General features: G+C 32.0%; 1 protein-coding gene across 3 annotated transcripts in view; it reads right to left on the bottom strand.

The window, feature by feature from the left end:
• Vps13a (vacuolar protein sorting 13 homolog A) overlaps positions 1–26,462 on the bottom strand; it is a 256,331-nt gene that overhangs the window by 85,878 nt on the left and 143,991 nt on the right. For all 3 annotated transcript variants that reach the window (XM_005324116.5, XM_021725635.3, XM_005324117.5), the window contains exons 40-48: positions 25,707–25,799; positions 24,895–25,251; positions 24,459–24,560; positions 22,899–23,057; positions 22,497–22,752; positions 21,112–21,272; positions 16,561–16,664; positions 2,646–2,928; positions 74–469 (exon numbers count right to left, since the gene is read on the bottom strand). In XM_005324116.5, the coding sequence (XP_005324173.2) occupies positions 74–469; positions 2,646–2,928; positions 16,561–16,664; positions 21,112–21,272; positions 22,497–22,752; positions 22,899–23,057; positions 24,459–24,560; positions 24,895–25,251; positions 25,707–25,799 (1,911 nt within the window). The remainder of the gene's footprint in view (positions 1–73; positions 470–2,645; positions 2,929–16,560; positions 16,665–21,111; positions 21,273–22,496; positions 22,753–22,898; positions 23,058–24,458; positions 24,561–24,894; positions 25,252–25,706; positions 25,800–26,462) is intronic.

A 26,462-nucleotide genomic window follows, 5' to 3' on the forward strand; every position in this document is an offset into this window, starting at 1 on the left:
TTTCAAAGTACTTTAGTACTCCAAATAGGAATCATAAAGAGAGAAGAGCAAGAGTAAGAAAAAAGTTACATACCTTATTGGTATAAAAAAAGTGATTTGGCTGAAAAGAAAAGAGAACTGGCTTTTTGTAATTAGGTGGATGTTTTCGATGAATTCCATCTGCTTTGTATTGTAACATTCGGCCAGTTTTATTGACCATCCAGTATGGACTATGAAATGCCACGATTGCCTGACCAGTGTTGTAAGTCATGTGGATAGCAATATCTAAATCAGTCTTTTCCATTTCTGTAACACAGGTAAAACTGATGAAACTAATGTCTTGTTGATTAGATTTTATATAAAATTCACTTTTCCAATCATGATTAAGATAATCAAGCAATTTTAAATGTAGTTTGGTTTTATCCACTTGCTCAGTATAAACCTGGGCTGAATATCCTTCATTGAGAGTAAAAACTGTATTTTCAATCCCCTGTAATGAAAAAATACAATAAATTTTGAAATGTCTGAATAATCATGCAAAAGTTCTATTTTATTATTCTAATGATATACAAAAAACTCTTGAAATAACAATCAGAATCAGCTAGAAGACCTACATTGAAGTTCTAACTTTGCCAATGATGAAAACCTCTGTAAAATATGCAATCTAGACTTGAGTAATTTATTTGTAAAATGGTTTAAAAACTACTTCAAAGACTCTTGTGAAGAATAAGCAGTAGGAAACTTCATTGGAAATTATATGTAAAACATTATAAATATAATTAGTAAAACAAAAACATCAACAAGTGATTATAGTTTGAAAACTACTAATTAACGAAAAACATAAAAAGCTAATGCTAATCCAAAATAATAATCTTTACTGCCTTCCATTTCTGATGTGTTGTTGTTGTTCTGACAGCTGTGGGGAGTGAACCCAGGGGTGCTCTATGACCTAGCATTTTTCATTTTTAAAAAAATTGAGACAGGGTCTCCTTAAATTGCCCAGGCTGGCCTTGAACTTATAATCTTCTTGCCTCAGCTTCCCATGCGGCTGGGATTATAGGCTTGTGCCACAGTGCCAGGTTCCAATCTTGATTTTTACCAATCCATTCACACATATCCAACAACTATATTACATCTTATGTATCCCTCAAAACTGTTCATTGCTCTCCAAACATGCTTCCATTACCTGAATTCCTATCTCTATGACCTCTAAGTTTGAGTCTCCTAACCATACTTTCCTCTTCTATTCCCTTTTCCCATACTTATATAAATTGTCTTTAAAAAAAATTGATCACATCCTTTGGAAACTGGCAGACAGAATATGATTCCAAGAGCATCAAATCAAAAATTCTATAAGAATGTAAATGTAAACAGTGCATCTATGTACCTTACCAGTATTCTCAATATTTCTTTCCTAGTTCCTTCTTACAATTAATATTGTTCATAACATAAGATGAAGAAATCTCTTCATCTTAAAATTTGTAATTAATTAAAGCAAAATATCAGCTACTGACTCCTTATATGCTAAATAATATTTCACACACACAAAAATGATGGTGGTTGATGGTGGTGGTGCTGGAGTGTTTCTTAGGCACTATGCTAAATTCTTTATGTACACCAAAAAATATTTCCCCATATCCTAACCATGCAAGTATTATTATTATTCACATTTTGTATACTAGGAACAAAATATTATAAAATATAGCGTAAGAACATACATTTAGCAAATGGCAGAATTAAAATACAATCTCAAATCTAACAGCAAAGTGCAACTAACTATCTGTCACTCATGTGGTAAACAGATATTCTTTAACCACAGATATGTTAACTCCCTTCAGCAAAGAATGTATTAGAAAGTGTAGGAATATAATAACTCAAAAAGCAAAATGAATCTACGATAAATATAGTGAAAAAGTACTTTCTTTCATGTGATAAGTTTGAAAAATTGATTATTTATATGAAATCTATGATGGAGATATTACTTTTATAACCTTATGAGAAAATCATACTTAATCTGCTAAAATAAATTCGAGTATTTAAGGGAAAAAGCACCTTCAGAGGGCAAACAACTCTTTTAGGGAATTAGCATTAAATATAATACAAAGTAGCCAGCTTTTCTGCTTATGTATAGTACTTAAATGTTATTTCAATATTAATTCTCATACTCATTTCAAAAATTAGTATTCATCTTTTAAACAAATGATATATGAAATATACATGCAATATGTTGTCTAAAACAATGATCTCATCAAATGATGATTATATGCAATTTTATTATCTCCATATTCTAAATTTTTAAAGAGAACTGCATATTACTTTTGTTAAGTTAATTTATAAATGGCATACCACAGTTGTGCAAATAATTTGTATTAGGCTTAACAGACTTCTAAGGTAAATTAGTGAAAAGTACTTTAATTCATCATTTTATACATGATTAAAACATTTCTACTTGAAGAATATCTGTTAGATATTCTTTATTACTACTATATAACATTTACTAGAACTTCAAAACAATTTTTATTTTTCATAATTTTAAGTAACTCAAGCTGCAAAGTCAGACAGGAAGACACACAGACACATAGACACAGACACAGACACACACACACACACACACACACACACACACACACACACACACAAATAATGAAATCCCAAATCAAAAATACCTCAATATAATAAGCAATTTTATAAGGAAGAAGATTTCGAAGTAGGATGGGTGGCCACAAATGCATTATATAAGGTAAGTCCCAACCATCTTGTGAATATACTGATAGAGATGTCAAACTATCTTTTTCAGGGACGATGTTAATAATAAATGATTTCTTAGAAGGGTTTGTAGATCTACATTTCTTCTTAAGAAGAGCTCCATCATTTGTTATAATTTCTTCAAAGTCAATTGGTTCACACCTTTGATAGTCCTCATCTTCTGGCTTCAGAAAAAGAAATGATCTGCATAAAAGATTAAACATTACAATTTAAAATGCCTTGAGAGGAATAGATGAACTCTAGATAGGGCAGAAGGTTGGGAGGAATAAGGGAGGGGGCAGGAGGTTAGCAAGGATGGTAGAATGTGATAGACATCATTATCCAATGTACATGTCTGAAGACACGAATTGGTATCAACATACTTTATATACAAACAGGGATATGAAAAATTGTGTTGTTTATGTGTAATAAGAATTGTAATGCATCCCACTGTCATTTATTTTTTATAAAATCAATAAAAATAAAATAAAATGCTTTACATTAAAAAACTATGATTACAGCTTTAGAATAATGAAATTATTTTGTTCTATATTGTTATAATAAATATTTAAGTTTTTGTATATTTTTTAGGCCTAGGTAATATCTTCTTAACTTTCTGTAAATCCATTATGTTATTTGGCTTTTAAGAAGAGAATATTTTTATTACAAATTTACTATTTTAAAAGTGTACTTATATTAACCAGAAAATACACAATCATACCAACCATATATACAAAGCTAAACACAATCACTTGCGCATTTTACTGAAAGAAGTTGGCTTTATGTCATCTTAACAAGAAGTAAATGTCACAACAGTGATCATAAAATTTAAAAAATTCTATTGAAAAATCATCACAGGCTTTTCAAAGTTAATGAAAATTTTTGAAATAGTATGGAGATTCCTCAAAAACTAGGAATGTAACCACCATTTGACCCAGTTATCCCCTTCCTCAGGATATATCCAAAGAAGTCAAAATTAGCAGGCTACAGTGACACAGCCACATTAATGTTTACAACAGCACAATTAATAATAGCTAAGCTATGCAACCAACCTAGATGCCCATCAACAGATGAATGGATAGAGAAATCGTGGTATACACACACACACACACACACACACACACACACACACACAGAGTGAAATATTATTCAGCCATAAAGAAGAATTAGTTTATGACATTTGCTGTTATGGACAGATCTGGAAACTATAATATTAAGTGAAAGCCAATTCCCAAAAAACCAAAGGTTGATACTTTTCTCTGATATGTGGATGGTAACACATAATAAGGCAAGAAGAGGAGAAGAATAGTTTAGTAGTATACAAAAAGGAGAATGAAGAGAAGGGAGGATGTTTAGGAACAGGAAGGACAACAGAATGAATCCGACATAACTTTCCTATGTATACACACTACAGTGAATCTCACCATTGTATACATCCACAAGACTGGAATCCTAATTAGAATAAGATATATTCCATGGTTGTATAAATATATCAAATGGATTCTATTGTCCTGTAGAACTAAAAAAAAAAAAGTTTTCTACATATATTTGCAGAATCTGAGGCACAGATGTGGAAGAGTAGGTATAAGAAAATGATGACAGAATCCTGTGATACCAAATGATTAATACTTTATTTGAATATTACATTCTGTGTTTACATTTCAACAATACCTTTAGGCATAATAATGTTTTATTTTAAGAAGATGTGTTCATTTATTTAGCAGTACTGGGGATTGAACCTAGGGCACTCTAACACAGAGCTACATACATCCTCAGCCTTTTATTTTTTTTATTTATTTTTGTCTCTTTTTTAAAAATTCTAATTTGTTATATATGACAGCAGAATGCAATACAGTTCATATCATACATATACAGCACAATTTTTCATATTTATGGTTGTACACAAATTTTATTCACATCATTCATGTCTTCATACATATACTTAGGGTAATGATGCCCATCTCATTTCATCATCTTTTCTACCCCCACACATTTGCCCTATCTAGAGTTTGTCTAATACTCCCATGCTTGCCTTCCCACCCCAATAGGAATCAGCCTCCTTATATCAGAGAAAACATTCGGAATTTGGTTTTTTGGGACTAGCTAACTTCACTTAGCATTATATTCTCCAACTCCATCCACTTACCTGCAAAGGCCATGATTTTATTCTCTTTTATTGCTGAGTAATATTCCATTGTATATATATGCCACATTTTTTAATTCATTCATCTACTGAAGGGGATGGAATCTAGGTTGGGTCCACAGTTTAACTGTTGTGAATTGTGCTGCTATAAACATTGATGTGGCTGTGTCCCTGCAGTATACTGTTTTTAAGTCCTTTGGATATAGACCGAGGAGTAGGATAGCTGGGTCAAAGGGTGGTTCCATTTCCAGTTTTCTAAGGATTCTCCAAACTGTGTCCATATTGGCTGCAACATTTTGCAGTCCCACCAGCAATGTATGAGTGTGTCTTTTTCCAAACATCTGCACCAAGATTTACTGTTGTTTATATTCTTTTTTTATATGTGACAGCAAAATGAATCACAATTCTTATTACACATATACAGCACAATTTTTCATATCACTGGTTGTATACAAAGTATATAAACACCAGTTTGTGTCTTCATACATGTACTTTGGATGATAATGTCCATCACATTCATAACTCAAACAATAAATGGGCCTAGGACCTGGACAGACACTTTTCAGAACATGATATACAATCAATCAACAAATATATAAAGAAATGTTCATCATCACTAGCAATTAGGAAAATGCAAATCAAAACTACTTTAAGATTTCATCTCACTCCAGTCAGAATGGCAGCTATTATGAAGACAAACAACAATAAGTGTTGACGAGGATGTGGGGGAAAAGGTACATTCATACATTGCTGGTGGGACTGCAAATTGGAGCAGCCAATATGGGAAGCAGTATGGAGATTTTTTGGAAAATTGGGAATGGAATCACCATTTAACCTAGTATCCCTCTCTTCGGTCTATACACAAAGGACTTAAAAACAGCATACTACAGGGACACAGCCACATCAATGTTTATAACAGCACAATTCTCAATAGCTAAATTGTGGAACCAACACAGTTGCCCTTCAATAGATGAATGGGTAAAAATAATGTGGCATATATACACAATGCAATATTACTCAGCAATAAAAGAGAATAAAATCATGGCATTTGCCGGTAAATGGATGGAGTTACAAAAGATAATGCTAAGTGAATTTATCCAATCTTAAAAAACCAAATGCTGAATGTTTTCTCTGATATAAGGAGGCTGATTCATAGTTGGGTAGGTAGAGGAAGCATGGGAGTAATCAGTTACAAATGATGGTGGAATGTGATGTTTGAATTCTTAATAGCTGCCATTCTGACTGGAATGGGATGAAATCTTAAGAGTACTTTCGATTTGCATTTCTCTAATTGACAGAAATGTTGAACATTTTTTAATGTACTTGTTGATTGTTTGCATATCATCTTCTGAGAAGTGTCTGTTCAGTTCCTTGGCCCATTTATTGATTGGGTTATTTGGTTTTTGGTGTTTAGCTTTTTGAGTTCTTTATATACCCTACAGATTAGTGGTCTATCTGATGTGTGAGTGGTAAAAGTTTAGGCTCTCTTTTCACCTCACTGATTGTTTCTTTTGCTTTGAAGTTTGAGTCCACCCCACTTATTGATTCTTGATTTTATTTCTTGCACTATAGGAGTCTTATTAAGGAAGTTGGGGCCTAATCTGACATGATGGAGATTTGGGCCTACTTTTTCTTCTAATAGGCACAGTGTGTTTGGCTTTAATTCCAGGGTCCTTGATCCACTTTGAGTTGAGTATTGTGCATGGTGAGAGATAGGGGTTTTATTTCATATGAATTTCCAGTTTTCCCAGCACCATTTGATGAAGAGTCTATCTTTTCTCCAATGTACATTTTTGGTGTCTTTGTCTAATATAAGATAACTGTAATTACATGGGTTAGCCTCTGTGTCCTCTATTCTGTACCATTGGTCTAGAAGTCTATTTTGGTGCCAATACTATGCTGTTTTTGTTATTGTTACTCTGTAGTATAGTTTAAGGTCTGGTATAATGATGCCACCTGCTTCACTCTTCTTGCTAAGGACTGCTTTAACTATTCTAGGTCTCTCATTTTTCCAGATGAATTTCATTGACTGCTTTTTCTATTTCTATGAGAAATGCCATTAGGATTTGGATTGTAATTGTATAAATCTGCATAGTGCTTTTGGTAGTATGGTCATTTGGACAATATTAATTCTGCCTATCTAAGAATGAGTAGATCTTTCCATCCCCTAAGGTCTTCTTTGATTTCTTTCTTTAGCATTCTGTAGTAGTTTTCATTGTATAGATCTTTCACCTCTTTCATTAATTTGATTCCAAAGTATTTTCTTTTTTTAGAGGCTATTGTAAATGGGGTAGTTTTCCTTGTTTCCCTTTCAGTGGATTTGTCACTGATAAATAGAAATGTCTTTGATTTATAGGTGTTGATTTTATATCCTGCTACTTTATTGAATTCATTTACTAGTTTTAAAATCTTTCTGGTGGAACAATTTGGATATTCTATGTATACAATCATATCATCAGCAAATAGCACTAATTTGAATTCTTCTTTTCCTAACTGCATCCCTTTAATTTCTTTCGTCTAACTGCTCTAGTCAGTGTTTCAAGAATGGTTAAATAGAAGTAGTGAAAGAGGGCATTCCTGTCTTGTTCCAGTTTTTAGAGGGACTGCTTTCAATTTTTCTCCATTTAGAATGATGTTGGCCTGGGGCTTAGCATAGATAGCTTTACAATGTTCAGATATGTTCCTATTATCCCTAGTTTTTCTAGTGTTCTGAATATGAAGGAGTGCTATATTTTGTCAAATGCTTTTTCTGTATTTTGAGATGATCATAGGATTCTTATCTTTAAGTCTATTGATGTGATGAATTTCATTTATTGATTTCTGTATGCTGAACCAAACTTGCATCTCTGGGATAATCCCAACTTGATCATGGTGCACTATCTTTTTGATATGTTTTTGTATTCAATTTGCCAGAATCTTATTGAGAATTTTTACATCTATGTTCATTAGAGATATTTGTCTGAAGTTTTCTTTCTTTGCTTGCTTTGTAATCAGGGTGATACTGGCCTCATAGAATGAGTTTGGAAGTGGTGACCATTTTTCTATTTCACAAAATAATTTGATGAGTACTGGCATTAGTTCTTCTTTAAATGGCCTGTAGAACTCAACTGTGTATCCATCTGGTCCTGGGCTTCTCTTGGTTGGTAGGCTTCTGATGACATTTTCTATTTCATTGGTTACAATTGATCTGTTTAAAGTGTATATATCATCCTGATTTAATTTGTGCAAATCATATGACTCTAGAAATTTGTCAATGCCTTCAATATTTTTTATTTTATAGAGTATAGGTTTTCAAAATAATTTTTAATTATCTTCTATATTTCTGTAGTGTCAGATGTGATATTATCTTTTCATCATGTATGTTAGTAATTTTGAGTTTTCTTTCTCCCTTTTGTTAGCATGGCTAAAGAGTTGTAAATTTTATTTATTTTTTCAAAGAACCAACTTTTTGCTTTGTCAGTTTTTTCAATTGTTTCATTTGTTTAATTTCATTGATTTTAGCTTTGAGTTTAATTATTTCCTGTCTTCTACTGCTTTGGGTATTGATTTGTTCTTCTTTCTCTAGGGCTTTAAGATGTAATGTTAGGTTATGTATTTGGTTCCTTTTTCTTTTTAAAGAAGAATAACTCCATACAATGACCTTTCCTCTTAGTATTGTCTTCATATTGTCCCAGAGATTTCAATATGTTGTATCAGTGTTCTCATTTACCTCTAAGAATTGTTTAATCTCCTCCTTGATGTTTTTTGCAACCCATTGTTCATTCAATAGCAATATTAGTTAGTCTCCAGGTGTTGGAATAATTTTTATGTTGTCATTGATTTCTAATTTCATTCGATTATGATCTGACAAAATGCAGGGTAGTCTCTGTACTTTTTTTTTTGTATTTGCTAAGAGTTTCTTTGTGGCATAATATATGGTCCATTTAGAGAAGCATCCATGTGCTGCTGAGAAGAAAGGTATTCACTTGTTGAAGAATTAAATATTCTATATATTTCAATTAAGTAGAAGTTATTGATTTTATTATTGAGTTTTATAGTTTTTGTTCAGCTTTTGATTGGAAGATCTATCCAGTCGCTAAAGAGGTATGTTAAAGTCACCCTAAATTACTCTGTTGTGGTCTATTTGAGTATCTGAACATGAGAAGAATTTGTTAAATGAGCAAAGTTGCTTCATTGTTTGGGGCATATATATTTATAATTTTTATGTCTTCTTGTGATGGATCCCTTGAGCAGTATGAAATGACCTTCTTTATCCTTTTTGATTTACTTTAGCTTAAAATCTACTTAATTGATATGAGGATGGAAACCCCTCCTTGCTTCCGAAGTCCACGTGACTGGTATGATTTTTCCCAAACTTTCACCTTCAGTTTGTGGATGTCTTTTCCTATAAGTCTCAGGAGGCAGCATTTAATTAGGACTTTTTAAAAAATCTAATCTGCTAGCCTATGTCTTTTAATTGATGAGTTTAGGCCATTAGCCTTTAAGGTTATTATTGAGACATAATTTGTGTTCCCAGCCATTTTTGTGCTTAATTTAACTTGATTTCTCCTTTCATTATTTTTTCCTTTAGTGTAACACCTCCCTCTGATGATTTTCATTGTTGGTTTTCATTTCCTCTTCATGAAGCATTTTGCTGAGGATGTTCTGTAGTACAGGTTTTCTAGATGTAAATTCTTTTAACTTTTGTTTATAATGGAAGGTTTTTATATTATCATCAAATCTAAAGCTTGATTTTTCTGGATACAAGATTCTTGGTTGGCATCTATTTCTTTCAGAGTTTCGTATATGTTGTTCCAGGATCTTCGAGCTTTCAGAGCGTAGGTTGAAAAATCTGTACATATCCTAATTGGTTCCCCCTATATGTAATTGGATTCCTTTCTCTTGTGGCTTTTAATATTCTCACCTTATTCTATATGTTAGCCATTTTCATTATAGTGTGCCTTGGTGTGGATCTGTTGTGATTTTGGCATCCTGTAAGACTCTTCTATTTGGTTTTCCAATTCATTCTTCATTCTTGGAAAACATTTCATTGAATAGATTATTCATTCCTTTGGTTTGGAACTCTATACCCTTCTCCATCCCAATAACCCTTAAAGTTGGTCTTTTTATGCTATCCCATATTTCTTTGAATGTTCTGCTATGGTTTCTTACCATTTCCACTGTGTGGTCCACTTTCTTTTCAAGACAGATATATTTTGTCTTCATTGTCTGAGGTCCTGTCTTCCAAGTGGTGATGCTTTCAAATGAATTTTAGTTTGGTTTATTGTTTCTTTCATTTCAAAGCTTTCTGTTTGATTTTTATTTTTAGAACTTCTATCTCCCTATTGAAGTCATCTTTTGCTTCCTGTGTTTATGTAGATCTTCATCAAAATAAGTTTTTACTGCCTGTATTTGCTCTCTTATATCATCCTTTAACTCACAGAACATTTTAATTATGTACATCCTGAACACCTTCTCTGTAATTTCATCTGCTGTGCTGGCCATGGATTCTAATAATGTGTTATCTTGATTTATTTCGGGCACTTTCCTCCTTTGTCTTTTCATGTTGCTTGTGTGTCTTTCCTTCTAGCATTGTGGATCTGAGGCATTTCCATTTTTACCCTATAAGCTTATAGTATACTTGTAGAGTTCCAATATCTCGCCTTTTGAGGGGAAGGACAATGTTAACAATCCCAATATAAACAAGATATAACCTTAAAACAAATAGTTGCTATTAAAATGTTTACAATTTATTTACAATGTATAGAAATGGTGAATTCAATTATTATCTATAACATAATCCGTAGGTTTGTAAAAGAGTTTAGTTTCTGACAGCGGACAAAGAACTGGGGATGAGGTATAGGATGATTTGCTGAGGAGGCAAGAGGTGAGGATATAGAGTTCTTATATCTTAGGAAGTATGGGTGAGAAACCTAAAGAAGAATGTCAGTAGCAGGAGAATGGAGAAGAAGTAATTTAGGGTAGACAAGTAAATGGGAAGACAGTAGAGTACACATATACTGAGTAATAGAAAAAATGTTAAAATAGTAAAAATTGAAGGGTAAAAAAAGAATATGCAAGTCAACTATAATATACTATTCAGACACCCAGTCCTCAAAATCCTAATTCATGCAAAATACTTGCTTTCACACAGGCTGGGGATGTGAGGGTAGGAGAATACTGAAGGAGAGGCAAAAAAAAAAAAAGGCTCGAAGGAAGAGGCAAGGGTTGTTTTAGCTAGAGATCAGTATCTTTCCTGGTGGTGTCATCTGTTGTTAGCTGGTATTTACACCCTCAGGATGGTGAAGTTAAGCATGGTATCACTATTCTGGTTAGTGGCTGCTGGGGAGAAGGGGGATTTAGAAACTGGGCACCTGGCTAGCTGCATTCCAAACTGGGAGTTGCCCCACTAAAGATGGTGATGAAAGTGACCCAAGATGGAGCCAGCTGCTTTCAGTGATAAGGTGTCGGTCGGCTTGGGGGAGGCAGGTGATAGCATTGGATATGGACAATATGTTCAGAGAGTGTTCTGTGGCATACAGTGTGTGGTTTCAGCTGTCTTCAGAGTCTGTGTGAAGTTCTCTGGTACAGGCATGCTACAGCACGTAGGGGACTATCTCTGTTGCTGCAGAGTCCCAAGATGGAGGTGACCCTGGGAGACCCACATTAGTAGACGGGTGTCCATACGGGAATGGCAGGTGGAGTTCCTGCACGTTGGTGTCCTGTGTGGGAGCAGCATCTGGGATTTCTGCTCAGGTGGGTGGCCGAAAGTTCTATGTGGGTACCCATGCCTATGTTGCCACTCCGGCTCCTGGTAGTCCTGTATGGATGAGTAGTTGGGAGACCTTCTCTGAAGCTGAGGCCTGGAGCCCTGCGCTGGCACGGTGGCTGTGATTCCTGCGCAGGAGCAGGAATATTGCTTGCAGAGAAACATTATTCTCACTACTTAAGTCCCAGGTCACAGAGTAACACAGAATGCTGCCTCCTGCTGGCCCACCAACTTGAATACCCCCATTTTTTTAATTTTTTAAGCTGTTGAGATAGGAGCTGGCTATGTTGCCCAGGCTGACCTTGAACTTATCTCCAACATCATATTCCATAGTTACTGGGATTAGAGGAGTATGCCACCATGGCTGGCTAGGTCTAACAAGTTTAAAAGTTAGCTATATGCTAGAATAAACACTTAAGAAATATTTTTGTGCATATTTATGAGTATGTATGGTGGTAAGGATCAAATCTAGGGCTTCAAATGTGCAAGGTAAGTATTCTACCACTGAGCTACACCCTCAGCCCCTACAAATATTATTTATTTATAACACTAATGAACTATGATTATGACTAACCTTTATAGATGAACAACTGTAAAAACTATCTCCATCCCTATTTTCCTAAGCTCTTTTCTTAAAATTTTAACTGTTTTGTATTTCTATAATGATTTGTGATGTTAAAAATTTCCCACAATGAACAATGAATCCTCCATGCTTGATTTTCTATATTCCTGTTTTTAGTGACTTTAAACTACTAGTCTGAAATATTAGAGTACTTGTACCCCTGACTTACACACAATTTTTTATCCAATCAGTTTCAGACAGCCTATTCTATTTGTAGCCTCTTCATAATTTTCATTCTACTTTCCATTATTCCAACACTTAAAGAAAAAAATTAATATTCTCCTAAAGTCAACAAACATATCAAAACATTTTATCAAAATATTCTCTGGGCCTCCATGTAGCAATGAGAGGCAAAATTTAAAATATACAAACCAAGTAGTAAATGAAATGTTAAAAGGTTACTACTACACTGTAATAGAGAACTGAAAGAGCAAATGTAAGACTGAGGGAATAATGTAGTATGGCCAACTTTTTCTAAACAGACTGCAGGGTGTTATGCAGAAGTGAAAAATTTTGCGGGGCACAGTAGAACAAATCTATAATTCTAGCAGCTTGGGTGTCTAAGGCAGGAATATCATAAGTTCAAAGCCAGCCTTATCAACTTAGCAAGACCCTGTCTTAAAATAAAAAATAAAAAGGGTAGGGATGTGGGTCAGTGGTTAAGTGTCCCTGGATTTAATTACCTTAAAAAAAATGAAGAAGAAGTGAAATGTTTCCCAAAAAGAGTTCTGAGAAAAAGACTTGAGTTAGAGAAATATGTGTGGTTAAAGGAAAGTTCAAATAATGAGTGAAGAAGAGAAAACAGAAGATGATCAATGGTAGGAGACTGTAAATAAGAAAAGGTGGTAGAATAAGTGGTATAGAAACTGAACAACAAATATTATGTGACAAGAAGGAAGAAAACAGATGATGTTAGTAGGTGGATGTAAGATTTATAAAAATGGCAGCAAAAAAAATGAGGGAATAACTTCTTAAGTGTGAACTTAACTCTTCAAATTCAGTTTTTAAATACATACTCTATATTCTTTTTTTTTAATTGTTATTGTTGTTCAAAACTTTACATAGTTCTTGACAAATCATATTTCACACTTTGATTCAAGTGGGTTATGAACTCCCATTTTTACCCCGTATACAGACTGCAGCATCACATTAGTTACACATCCACTGTTTTACATATTGCTATACTAGTGTCTGTTACATACTCTATATTCTAATGAAATTCAAATTATTCTTTATAACTATACAAAGTCCTTACCATTTCATTCCTGTTTATCTTTGTTTATGCAATTATTTCTACTTATGTTGCTGTCCGCATCTAATCTCAACATTACTATATTTTATCTGTTCTTCATGTACCTTCCCCAGAAGTCAATCACTAATCCTTGGTTTCCAACAGTTCCTAGTTACACTTTCAGTAACTCTCTAAAATCCATTTTTTCCTACCTAATATATTTAGAAAATGTATCAATCTCTTAATGGTAACAACCATGTCCAATTTATTTTGGTATATTACCATGTCTCACCCACAACACTTGATAAATATTTATTAATTAAATTTAAGGATGAGTATAGTCAAATTCTATAGAGAAAAATACCATTTGTTAATTTAAGCCCTCATCTCATAAATATTTAAGTGCACATACATCTAATCATTGAATTAATGCAAAATTCTTGCTGATTAGTCAATAATAACTCTAATTAGGGAAGATTAAATTTCATGTAATGAAGTATTATTTAGCCTTGAACAAAAGTACAAAGATATTCTTTTCTCTACTACAGAGTCACAAAATATTTGGCATATATTCTTAAAAACCAGAATGCCATTAACTGTTTTTTAAAAATTTGTTCTAATGAGTTATACATTACATTAGAATGCATTTTTGACGTATCATACATAAATGGAGTATAATTTTTCATTCTTCTGGTTGTAAATGATGTAGAATTACACTAGTATGTAATCATATATGCATATAGGGTAATATTGTCTGATTCCTTCCACAGTACTTCCCGCCCCATACTTCCTCCCCTCCCTTCTGTCTAATACAAAGTACTTCTATTCTTCCCACCACCACTGTGAATTAGCATCCACATAGTAGAGAAAACATTCAGTCTTTGGTTCTATGGGAATGGCTTATTTTGCTTAGCATGATATTCTCTAGCTCCATTCATTTATCAGCAAATGCCATAATTTCATTCTTCTTTAAGTAATATTCCATTGTGTATATATACCATAATTTCTTTATCCAATCAGCTGTTGAAGGGCACCCCTAAGTTGGTTCCAAGGTTTGGCTACTATGAATTGAGCTGCTATAAACATTGATGTGACTACATCACTGTAGTATGCTGATTTTAAGTCCTTTGGGTATATGTTGAGAAGAGGGATAACTAGGTCAAATGGTGGTTCCCTTCCAAGTTTTCTGAGGAATCTCCACACTGCTTTCATAGTGGTTGTACCAATTCACAGCCCCACAAGCAATGTATGAATGTATTTTTCCCCCATATCCTTGCCAACATTTGTTGTTGCTTGTATGCTTGATGATTGCCATTCTGACTGGAGTGAGATAAAATCTCAGTGTAGTTTTGATTTGCATTTCTCTAATTGCTAGAGGTGTTGAACATTTTTTGTCTATTTGTTGATCGATTGTATTTCTTCTGTGAAGTGTCAGTTTAGCTTCTTAGCCCATTTAGTGATTGTGTTATTTGTTTGTTTTTGGTGTTAAGTTTTTTGAGTTCTTTAATATTCTGGAGACTAATGTTGGTGCATGTAGTTAAAGATTTTCTTCCATTCTGTAGGTTCTCTCTTCATGTTGTTGATTGTTTCCTTTGCTGTGAAGAAGCTTTTTAGTTTGATTTCATCCCATTTATTAATTCTTAATTTCATTTCTTGTGCTTCAGGGGTCTTGTTAAGAAAGTCAGTACCTAAGCTGATATGGTGGAGATTTGGACTACTTTTTCTTCTATTAGGCACAGGATCTCTGTTCTAGTGCCTAGGTCCTTGATCCCCTTCGAGTTGATTTTTGTGCAAGGTGAGAGATAGGGGTTTAATTTCATTTTTGCTACATGTGGACTTCTAGTTTTCCCTGCACCATTTGTTGAAGAGGCTATCTTCTCCCCCAATGTATGTTTCTGGCAACTTTGTCTAGTATAAGATAATTGAATTTATGTGGGTTTGTCTCTGTTTCTTCTATTCTGTACTATTGGTCTAAGCCTCTCTTTTGGTGCCAATGCCTTGCCGTTTTTTTTTTTTTTATGATGAATGTCATTAACTATTATTAAATATTATTAAATGGTTTAAAAGTTCTTCATAGAAATTTTTAAACATCTTACAAGTTATCTAAAATTTGTCTTTTAACCAGCCCAAAAAACTTTCTATAACATGTCTGATATTGTAAACAACTATTTTTGCTGTTATTCTCTCAATAATTCTTTCCCTCAGCACTTCTGAATTAAGTAATAAAATGCATGTTAGGGTTTGTAGGTCTATCTATGTGAAAATATGTGCCTTGAACTATTAAGACTGCTTTCTAAGCATTTAGAACACGACCATAAACTTTCAGGCTTGGATCAGAAAGAACAGAACTAGGGGACAGTTAAAAACCGTAGTATCACTTTTTTCCTTCCCTAGCATTTTTAGAGTGTATTCTGAAATGGCATTTAAACAAACTACAATGCTTAATTTTAGAGAAGGATTATTCTTCAAGAGAATCCATTCTCCACAAAAGAGATTATTTTCAATTGTAAATTAAATAGCCCAAATAATATTTATTTGTTACAATGTTAAATCTACAATTATAAGACTAGCATTTTGTTAGTTTTTTCTTAAAACATTTATATCAAATTTAATCAAAATATTATAAACATTTAACCATTAATGCATTTACATTACTCTATCCCTAACCAAGTAACAGAAGTGTTTATATTAAAAGATATTTTTTCAAAAGAAATTTCACCAAAATTCTATTATAATAGTTTTGAAAAGTAAAAATCAGGCCACAATATATAAATCTTGGAACCATCAATCATATTCTTAAACATTTGTAAAACTCATGAATATACATGACTATGGCTGAGGTAATCATTCTGCAAGCATGCAGTAATTGTTTTACCAGAAAAAACATAAATAATTTACATGGTACAAATTAATTATACATTAAATAATATTTCTTTTGAAAAGAACCACCTAGAATTCTTAAAATCTAAATAAAATAGATAATCAACAGGATAAATTTGATGAAAATTTAATAAGTTAAAAATAAATATTCACATAGCATCTAAAACTAAAAACTTTATGAAATAGCAACAAAAAATAAAGAAAAAAATTACCGGTAAGATGCTAATGGTATGTTGAATTCATTTTCAGGTGAAGCAATTCCCAATAAAGTCTCTCCTTCATAAACAGAGATTGGAATTGAAAAATGATTTCTAATCTGAAAAAAAATAACTCATCTTTAATATTACTACTATAAGAACCTAAATAATTTTTATATGTCCAAATAAAATACAGTAAAACAAAGATACTATTAGGCAACATTCATCTTGCTCATATAAACTAGAAGAAAACAGAATCATTTATCCTAAAAAATATATGGAAAGGTTCTCAGCTTTACAAAAAAAAAAAAAAAAGAAAAGAAAAGAAATGAATTTAAAAATAAAGCTTTAAACATCTTAAGAGGTGAAAGATAATAATTTCTTCACCTTGAGACAGGGATTAATTTATTTAGAGATATGTTTTTATTTAGGCAGAAACAGAAGAAGAAAATCCACAGAAAAAAATATCAATTTATTATTTATATGACAGAAGTGAAAAATGTGACAGGTTGGAAAATGTTAAAATATAGTTAATAAAGAATCTATAATCAGCATACATACAAAAATCTGTGAAATCATTAAGAAAATTTCAATCGAGAAAAATGCAAACAATATAAGCAAGTGATTTGCAGAAGAGAAAACTTGAATGACCAATAAACAGATGAAAAAATACTCAACTTTCCTAGAAATCAATATGATGCAAATTATAATCATTAGGTATGTTTTCATACCATAAGGCTAGCAAAAAATCACAAGCCTTATAATATCAACATCTAAAAAGAATGTGAACAGGAACACCTGCACACTGCTGATATAATACAAATTGATAAAAATTATTCAGAAAATAGTTGGGCAAAGAAATAAATATATACCTATTTAAAGACTTAGCAAGTTTTCTCCTGTCATATATCCAGAGAAATATTTACATATATGCACCAAAAAATAGTCATGTTCTCTACAACACTGACCTTATTGATCTTCTTAAGAAACAAAGAAACCACCTCATAAATACTGCAATAATTAAGAAAACTTTCTTGCTGGTGATGTTAGTGTTAGAATTCTTGCCTACCATGTGAAAAGCCCTGGGTCTGAACCTGGCATCTCAACACACACACACACACACACACACACACACACACACACACACATAAGACAAAACAATTTTCTTAGACGTGATTATTTATGCAACAGAATATATTATCATACATAAAAATAAACACACACACACACACACACACACACACATATATATATATATACATATCTTATATCACCAAATTGGTATTTTCTATAAGAATAAAAAAGCAAATACAGACTAAGAAGGAAACAAAATAGATGACTTCAACTTTACTCATTTTTTTTAATTTGAAGAAAAAAATTTAAATGTCAACATTTGTTATATTCCATGCTGTGGACAGAGAGGACTATATATAATAAACTTCTCAAAATTAAAAATACAACTGAAAAATCTTCCTAAGGAAAAGATTTGATATCAAATCAGCAATGTTCACTTCAAATAAGAGACATTAGGTGTAAGTTTTATAATCTCATTTTTTGATTACAAATTTTTGAATAAATTTTTCACTCAACTTGCCACTGATGCAAATGAAACCTACTAAGATCTACATGCTTCCAATAGTGCATATTTGGAATGTGAAGTTAGTTACCAAAGTGTGATTTTGCTTTGTTTAACCAGTCAAATTTAGTGTGGAAAAAGTGGGTTGGAAGCAGAGAATAAACTAGTTGTTTAAAACTAGGAAAGAAGACCAAATATCTGAAAAAAGGAATCATAAAAGCCTTCTGCAGCCCTTCCCATTTTTCTCTTTTGTCCTTGGGGACACAGCATCCAGTCCCTCTTGCCTTTCTGCCTTCCACCATCTGATTCCAGGACTACATCTTATTGCTACATCCTCTCAGCAGTAAGGTACAATCTTAGAATCACAGTGTTGAGCAGTTCTCACAAGACACTCAAGCTGGTGCCTCTTGATCCTGGACTTCCCAAGCCTCCAAAGTGTGAGAAATAAATTTCTGTTCTTTGTTTTTTAAAAAAGTATAAGTTTATCCTAAAGTTTTTCACTATACAGCAGCAGAGTAATAGGAGAGGGACATGAATAACTAAGGTAAAAACATTATACACACACGCATGCACGGACACACGTAATCAAATCCTGGCTCTACTATTAACTAGTTCTGTGAGCTTGACAAATTCTATTTCTCTTGAATGCCAAAAGTAATGAACTCATATATGAGAACATTTAATAATACAGGAAAACATAACAAAGAAACTCTAAATCATTCCCATCCATAAATATCCAGGGCACAATCCCTGGATATTTTGTTTACCTGTATAAATAACATACTCCCCACACACAAACACACAAAAAACAAACCTGTAAGATACAACAAATGTTCAGTTTTATATGTTCAGTTTTACATATAAAACTTTTTCTTTTTGAAAAAGAATGATTTAACATATGGATACATCAGATAATATATTGTAGCAATCTTTTATTCTATTTTTCTTTTTCTTCCTTTTTCTTTTACTTTTCTCCTTCCTTCATTCCTGTCTTCCCTCCTTCCTTCCAAATTCTTTTTCATTTGGAATGGCTCTGTGGAGTACTTAACTAATACCTCACAGATATGCAGCTTGTCTCTTTTATCAGTATTAAAAAATATGAATAGTAATCTCAATTGGTTTGTCTGTATTGAGGGAAGGTAAGTAAATAACAATCAACAAAATGTTTTAAGGACCTAATGATATATTTTAGATAAAGTCTATTTAAGGTCCTTGCTCTAAAAATTGACTGTCAATGCAAATTTACACATTGAAATAATGGAATATTATTAACACTTTAATGTTACCAAATTCATCAGTTTAGGTGAGACAGATAAATTTCATGAATGAAACAGCTCACTTAAAAGTAACAGAAAAGGCTGAAGGTAGAGTTCAGGTGTAGATTGTAAAACATTTGCCCAGTACATGGAAGATCCTGGGTTTGGTTTCTAATACCACCAAAAATAGTAATAGATAACAAATCAATTGAAACCATAGTTTAAAACTTTCCCATAAGACACACAAAACATTAAAATTCTGGACAAAGATTCTCTGTGAACATAGATTAAAAAATTTTAATCACAATTTTAGAAAACAGTCCAATAATATACTTCATGATCAAATGAGATTTATCCTAAGAATGCAGAGTTCATGAAACATTTTAAATAAATTTAATCTATCATCAACAAAATTTTTAAGATCTTCTCATTAAGCTCAAGAAAAAAGGCAAAAAAAATTGGAAATGATGAAGTAAAAATGTATTTATATGCAGAAATTATAATTGTCTAAAGCTACACAACGGTTTAAATCTACTAGAATACATGAGTCCAGTAAGGCTGTACAATCTGAGTTAATAGAAAAATAATCTATTTCTAAATGCTAGTAATAGATAACTGAAATTTTAAATTTTAAAAAAAAGTCGATTTTATCACATTTTGACAAAAATAAATAATCTGACTAAAATTTAAAGAGAAATAGAAAGAACTAAAGAGGGACAATTTTTACTACCTGATTTCAAGAGTTAATAATCAAGATGATGTGGTACCAGCATAAAGACAAACAGATTAATGAAAAAGAATACAAGTTTAGAAATAAACCATCTTATTATGGCCAAATAACTTTTGGCAAGTATCAAGAAAATTTGTTAGGAAAAATACAGTCCGAGTTGGAACAATTGGAAAGTCGTCTGGAAAGATTGATCCTCAATCTTTACCTTGCAATGTATACAAAGAATCACTAGAGAGGCTGGGGTTGTAGCTCAGTGGGAAAGCCTTTGCCTAGCATGTGTGAGGCACTGGGTTCAATTATCAGCACCATATAAAAATACATAAATAAAATAAAGTTAATGTGTCCATTCACAACTAAAAACATATTTTTTAAAAATCACTCAAAATGGATATATGGTATCTCCATATAATGGAATACTTCTCTGCAACTATATGTAACAACACTATTCACAGAAGTTGATACATACAAAATTTTGTTGAGTGAAAGAAGTTAAATTCTACTCTGTATTCCATTTAAATAAAATTCAAGACTATATAATAATGCACATTGAGAACAGATTACTGGATACATAGGAATGGGGAAGTTGGGAAAAGGGGAAGTTTTTTGGTAATAAATATGTTTATTACCTTGACTATGGTCAAGTTTCATAAGTGTTTTTATACCAAAACTCAATTTAAAATATATGCAATTTATTGCCTATACCTTGATAAAGCTATATAATTTTTTCTAATTGAAAAGAAAGGATATATATATATATAAATATATATACATATATATGTATATATTATAAAAACCTAAAGAACATATTGATGATTTTTCTTACATAATATCTTATAAAGCCATTCTATAAAAAATTTTAAGATATATACTGAACAAATTCTTCTAGTAGTGTGGCTACTGATGAGATATTCTTTGATATTAACCTACTTCTATTGTAGTTTGTATCCATTTAGTAATAATAAGTAAGCATGAAAAATCTCCCCTGCAAATCAATCATTTCATACCTGCACTGGTGAGCGAACTGTTATCTTCTTACTTCCTTCTACTGCATCAATTTGACAAACAATAGATCTTTCAACTCCAGATTCTCTGTGTCTTACAGTGTACAGACATCGTCCTACTTTTGTTAAAGGAATCTTATCAGCAGTCGAGTGGTTAACAGGAGCTAAATTAAATACAGATGTTTGAAAGTTTTTACTGTAATTTACTATATATTAATTTTACGTATGGTAAATACCAAAATATCAGATGATGGTCTTAAAATTTTATTTTTTGTGTTTTGTGATATGGAGATTGAACCCAAGGGTACTCTACTACTGATCCACATCCTATTTCTTTTTTATTTTTATGTATTTTTAAATTTGAGATAGGGTCTAAGTTGCCCAGGTTGGCCTCCTGAGTAGCTGGGATTTTAGGTATGTATCACTGGGCCCAGTTTAAACCTTTTAAAAATATCTAAGCAATGATAATTGTTATTATAAAATTCAAGAATAGTGATCTCTGAGTTGCTGTCACTAATACCTTGAGACAGACATTGGAAAATACTAAAGGAACTGAAATTTTTAAATTTTCATTTATTTCAACTACTTCTGTAACTTTTTAGCTATATCTTGGATTTGATTAAACAAAATTTTGTATATACTTACCTAATATATACATGTTGTATTGAGTTGTGAAGTTTCTTATTTATATAAATTTCACTCACTTTATTCCCAATCATAGAAATGTTAGTGCAAAAACAAACAGAGCTAAAACTGATCAATCCACTGACAATGCTCTGAAACACCCATTATGCATTATTTCTTAACTAGAAGAATGAGCAATATTTTTGTAGTCTGCTCCCTGTCCCACAAATTGAATTACCTTTTTCAAATGATGCCCTCTCCTCAATAGCTACATAAATATCAGAGTATCAGAAAGTGGTAAGGGTAAAGATTTGGAACTGTTTTTCATAATGACCAGCTAGTATGACAATTTAAGAATTTTGTATGAATTCAAACTCTTTGAATTCACTAAGCTACAAAATTGGTAGAATATCTAATACCTTATACCACATATGACTAAAACATTCACCAAATACCTATGGTTTATAAAAACTAGAAGAGATACAACATTTTTTCCTCCCCACAATAAAGCAGTTAACTAGCCTGCTCTAAATAAATGGAGAACATAAATAAAGTAGATTTGAACAACACATAATTAGTGATGAAAGAAACCAAAGTGCTGCAAAGGCAAAAAAAAAAAAGGCCTCGATCTATTAAAAATCCACCACCACCATCCCAACAACATATACACCTACATATATACCATATAGCTTATATACATACACACTACAAATAGGTAAAATGTAATTTTGAATAAAATGTCAAGAAGGAAATTTGTCACTTACTAAGAAGAATGAAGAAGAGTTTGCTGCTTAGGCTGGTCATTGCATTAAAATGGTCATTGTCCTTAGTTCGTACATAATCCATACTTAAACTTTGCATATTTTTTAATGTATATGACTTTGCCAGAGGAACATTGAGTACATTAAAAGAATCACTTGGTGAAACAGAGATCGTAAGTCCAAGACAATTTAAAATCATAAATGGTGCTAGATCCCTTACAAAAACAGGTGCAGATCCAGTAGCAGCTTCGGTAAATGCCTAATAAGGAACAGTTTTCTTAAATGAAAATGTGAAGAACTAAATGATAAGCAGAATACATGACACTTAAATTAACAATAAACGTACTCAAAAAAGGGGTCAACTCAGTCCATTATATCAACATTAAAAATTTCAAATTTTCTTACCTTAACTAAATTACTTAACATTACAAGGCCACATTTGGATAATGTAATGTTTAACTGATCTTTTGAATAGAAACTGATGACAGTTTTATATTCTGGCACTTTGTAGTTTTCTTCTTCAGAATCTGACTCAACAATAGCTTGTTTTGCTTTCTTTTTCATCTAAAATGATAAATTGTGACATATAAAAAAGAATTCTCTTCTAGGAACACAACATAATTCATTCTACAAAATAAAAACAAACTTGAGACAAATCCAAGAATATTGTTATTACAAAGGGCAATAAATTCATTCATTCCTAAATTTACTTGAACATGCCATCATTAAGAATCAATAACATTTGCCCTGTTTTAGGATTCAAAGACCTACTTGCCATGCATATTCTGACGTAACAATTACCAAAGGAATTCACTTATCTAAATCCTTCAAATAAAAATATTTCGAAAATTAAATTAAGTGATATAATACATTAACCTGGGCATGCCAGGCTAGTCATTTCTGTTGTTACTTTAAGTGGCTTTAAAGCCCCTAAAAATTTGTTTGTAGTTTGACTAGTCACCATTAGGCAGCAAACATGCTGGTAATACTAAAATCTCTGCTTCAGAAGCACTATTTGTCCATCTAAAAGCCCTGATTATCATGATTACATAAATTTACAATATCTTTTAAGCAAAAAATATACATTTTTCTTTATAAAGTTTTTATGGATAGAAAGATAGATAAGATTGTTAGAAAAATATTCCCTCCAGAAAGTAAAAGAAACCTGGAATAGACCACAACCTAAAAGAACACATAATATAGCGAAAAATGGGGACTGCAGCTAAATTTGCATACCATCTATTCTACTTTGTAGCTATTATTACTTTATGGAAGTCCATTAACCTCTCTAGTCTTAGTCCAGTTACAAATGTTGATAAAAACTGCATCATTTTCAGTGGTGGTGGTGGGGGTGCATTGTGGGGATTAAAGCAAATATATTTTATTCAGAACAATGCCTTATACATCAGTAATGTTAATTATTTGTATTAGAAGGACAGGTAGCACTGGCTTTGGATTTGAAAATCACATTCAGAGGTCAAATAGGGAAGAATGTGCGCAAAGTTGACAATGAGAAAGCTTCAACTTTGCTATTATTAAAATTAAAGTGTCTAATGTGGTGTAGACATCAATTTTTGAAAACTTTTTTTTCATATATCTCTGGTTGTATATAAAGTATATTGACACCAATTCGTGTCTTCATACATGTACTTTGGATAATGATGTCCATCATATGCTACCATCTTTGCTAACCCCCTGCCCTCTCCCTTCCCCTTCCACTCCTCTGCCCTATCAAGAGTTCATCTTCTTTTCAGACTTCAAATATACTTTGGTGGGAGATAGTAATACAAAGTCAGACATGTAGAGTATATGGAAAAATCTCTGTATCTTCTCAATTTTGCTATGAATATAAATGGCTCAAATAAAGTCATTAAACACACACTTCATAAATATATATACACACATTATACAAATATATATATATACATGTTATATACAAATATATACATAAATATATATATTTACCTTGATTCCAAGATTCCATGGTCTAAAGTCTTCAGTCTGATCAATTTCTAATGGTTCAAGCAATGGCTCCCATACACCAAACATTTCATTATAATAATGAACCTAAAGAAAGAATTTTTAATCTTTTTAAATGAATTGAAGCATCTTGATAGTTTAAAAAATGATCTTCCACAATGGTTCCTGTAAACATGACTCTGGCCATGCTATTTCTTCTGCATGAAAAACACACTGCATGTCATTCAGGAGCTTCCTACAATATAATCCCTCCCTCAGCACCTTCCTCAATTGGCTAACAAATAATGGTCCAGATTTGCCCTTCATAATTTACTTGAGATAAAATCCTCTCTAAAGGCATAAATATCTACATATAATACCTAAAATATTTTATACATAGTACTATTTGTTATAAAAACTACAAGAATAAACATATGCTTACTTCTAGCTCAAGCTGACAGTGGAGATTTATTAGACTACTCCAGTTTTTGCCTTCCCCTGAAAAACATGACTTTGCCAAAAGCATAGGCACTGTTCTATGACCAATTCCAGCCTCAAGAACCAGAAAAATAGAATCAATGTTCAATTTCATCATCTCTCCTTTGGGTATCAATTCAACTGAGGGAGATATTTTTTCAGTTTCATTTGACCCTTCAAGAAACCACATTTTTAAATTCTTTGTATCCTTCTTTTCCCATAAATGTGCTGAAGAAGAAGCCATCTCTTTTGGGGTGGTTTCTTTAGTTGTATAAAGTGCTGAAGTTATAGTAATCATGGTATTTATGATAACTGGTGAAACCTAAATGGAAAAACAAAATTTCAAAATACATTAAATATATTTGCTAAAAAATCATAAGCAATTAATATTAAACATTATTAACACAAAATAGGAGATATAATTTGTTGTTTACATTAATTTTTACATTAATAAACTAACTTCAATCTGTTAAGTATTTACATGAATCTTGTAAATATTGAAGTATCAAGTATAATTTCAACTATATGTACTATAACGATAGTAGATATTAATAAAAGCTGTTGAATGTCAGTAATAAAACATAGAATAACATACATTATAAAAATATATGCTAAAAATTTTACAAACAATGTTTCATAAAACTTATCAAAAACTGATTTTTTTGCTTATTTAATGATTTAAAAACTTGCTATAATAATTGCTTGTTTCTATGTTTTACTACTTTTTTTTTTTAAAAAAGTGTACTAAAAGATTTGAGTGATTATCTTTTAACCCACCTTTAGTGTAAGGGATTTTACTGAAATATCAATCACTTGTGGATCTGTACTTGTCTGAGTAGACTGAAAAAACAAGTCACAGGGCTGCAAAACCTATGAGAAAAAAAAATTATTACCACTAAATTAACATTCAAATATTAAAATATTTCTATTTTAAGACCTTTATACTAATAAAGCTATGTTAAATAAAAAGTAACTAACTGTAAACAACCAACTGATTCAACACTTCTTAATCGCTAATCATTCTTTATAATAAAGTATTAATAATTGCATTTGCAATAATGTTAATGTAACACATTATATAGAAATGTTATTCCCCCGGTTCTGGCATTTATTTAATGAGGAATTGAGTTCTAGAAACCTCATACTCAACATCTATAATATGAGGATAATAATACCTATCTCAAGAACTAAGAATCAAAATATTTAACAATTGGTTGGGCATTAACATCAAAAAGTCAGAATAGGGGCTGGGGCTGCAGATCAGTGGTAACAGTGCTTGCCCAGCATGTGGGAGGCACTGGGTTTGATCCTTAGCACCGCATAAAACTGAACAAATAAATACAATAAAGGTATAAAAAAATCAGAATACCCATTTGATCAAAATGTCAGTCAATATATGTACTACTGAGTATCAAATGATTAGCAGCCATTTTTATCTCATTCCATTGTTGACATAAATTAATGAGACAGTACATTTGATCATGAATCTTACAATTGTCATCCTATAAGGTGGCTCTGAACATGTGGCCAATA

Source organism: Ictidomys tridecemlineatus, chromosome 4 (assembly GCF_052094955.1).
Source record: "Ictidomys tridecemlineatus isolate mIctTri1 chromosome 4, mIctTri1.hap1, whole genome shotgun sequence".
Classification (NCBI taxonomy): Eukaryota; Metazoa; Chordata; class Mammalia; order Rodentia; family Sciuridae; genus Ictidomys; species Ictidomys tridecemlineatus.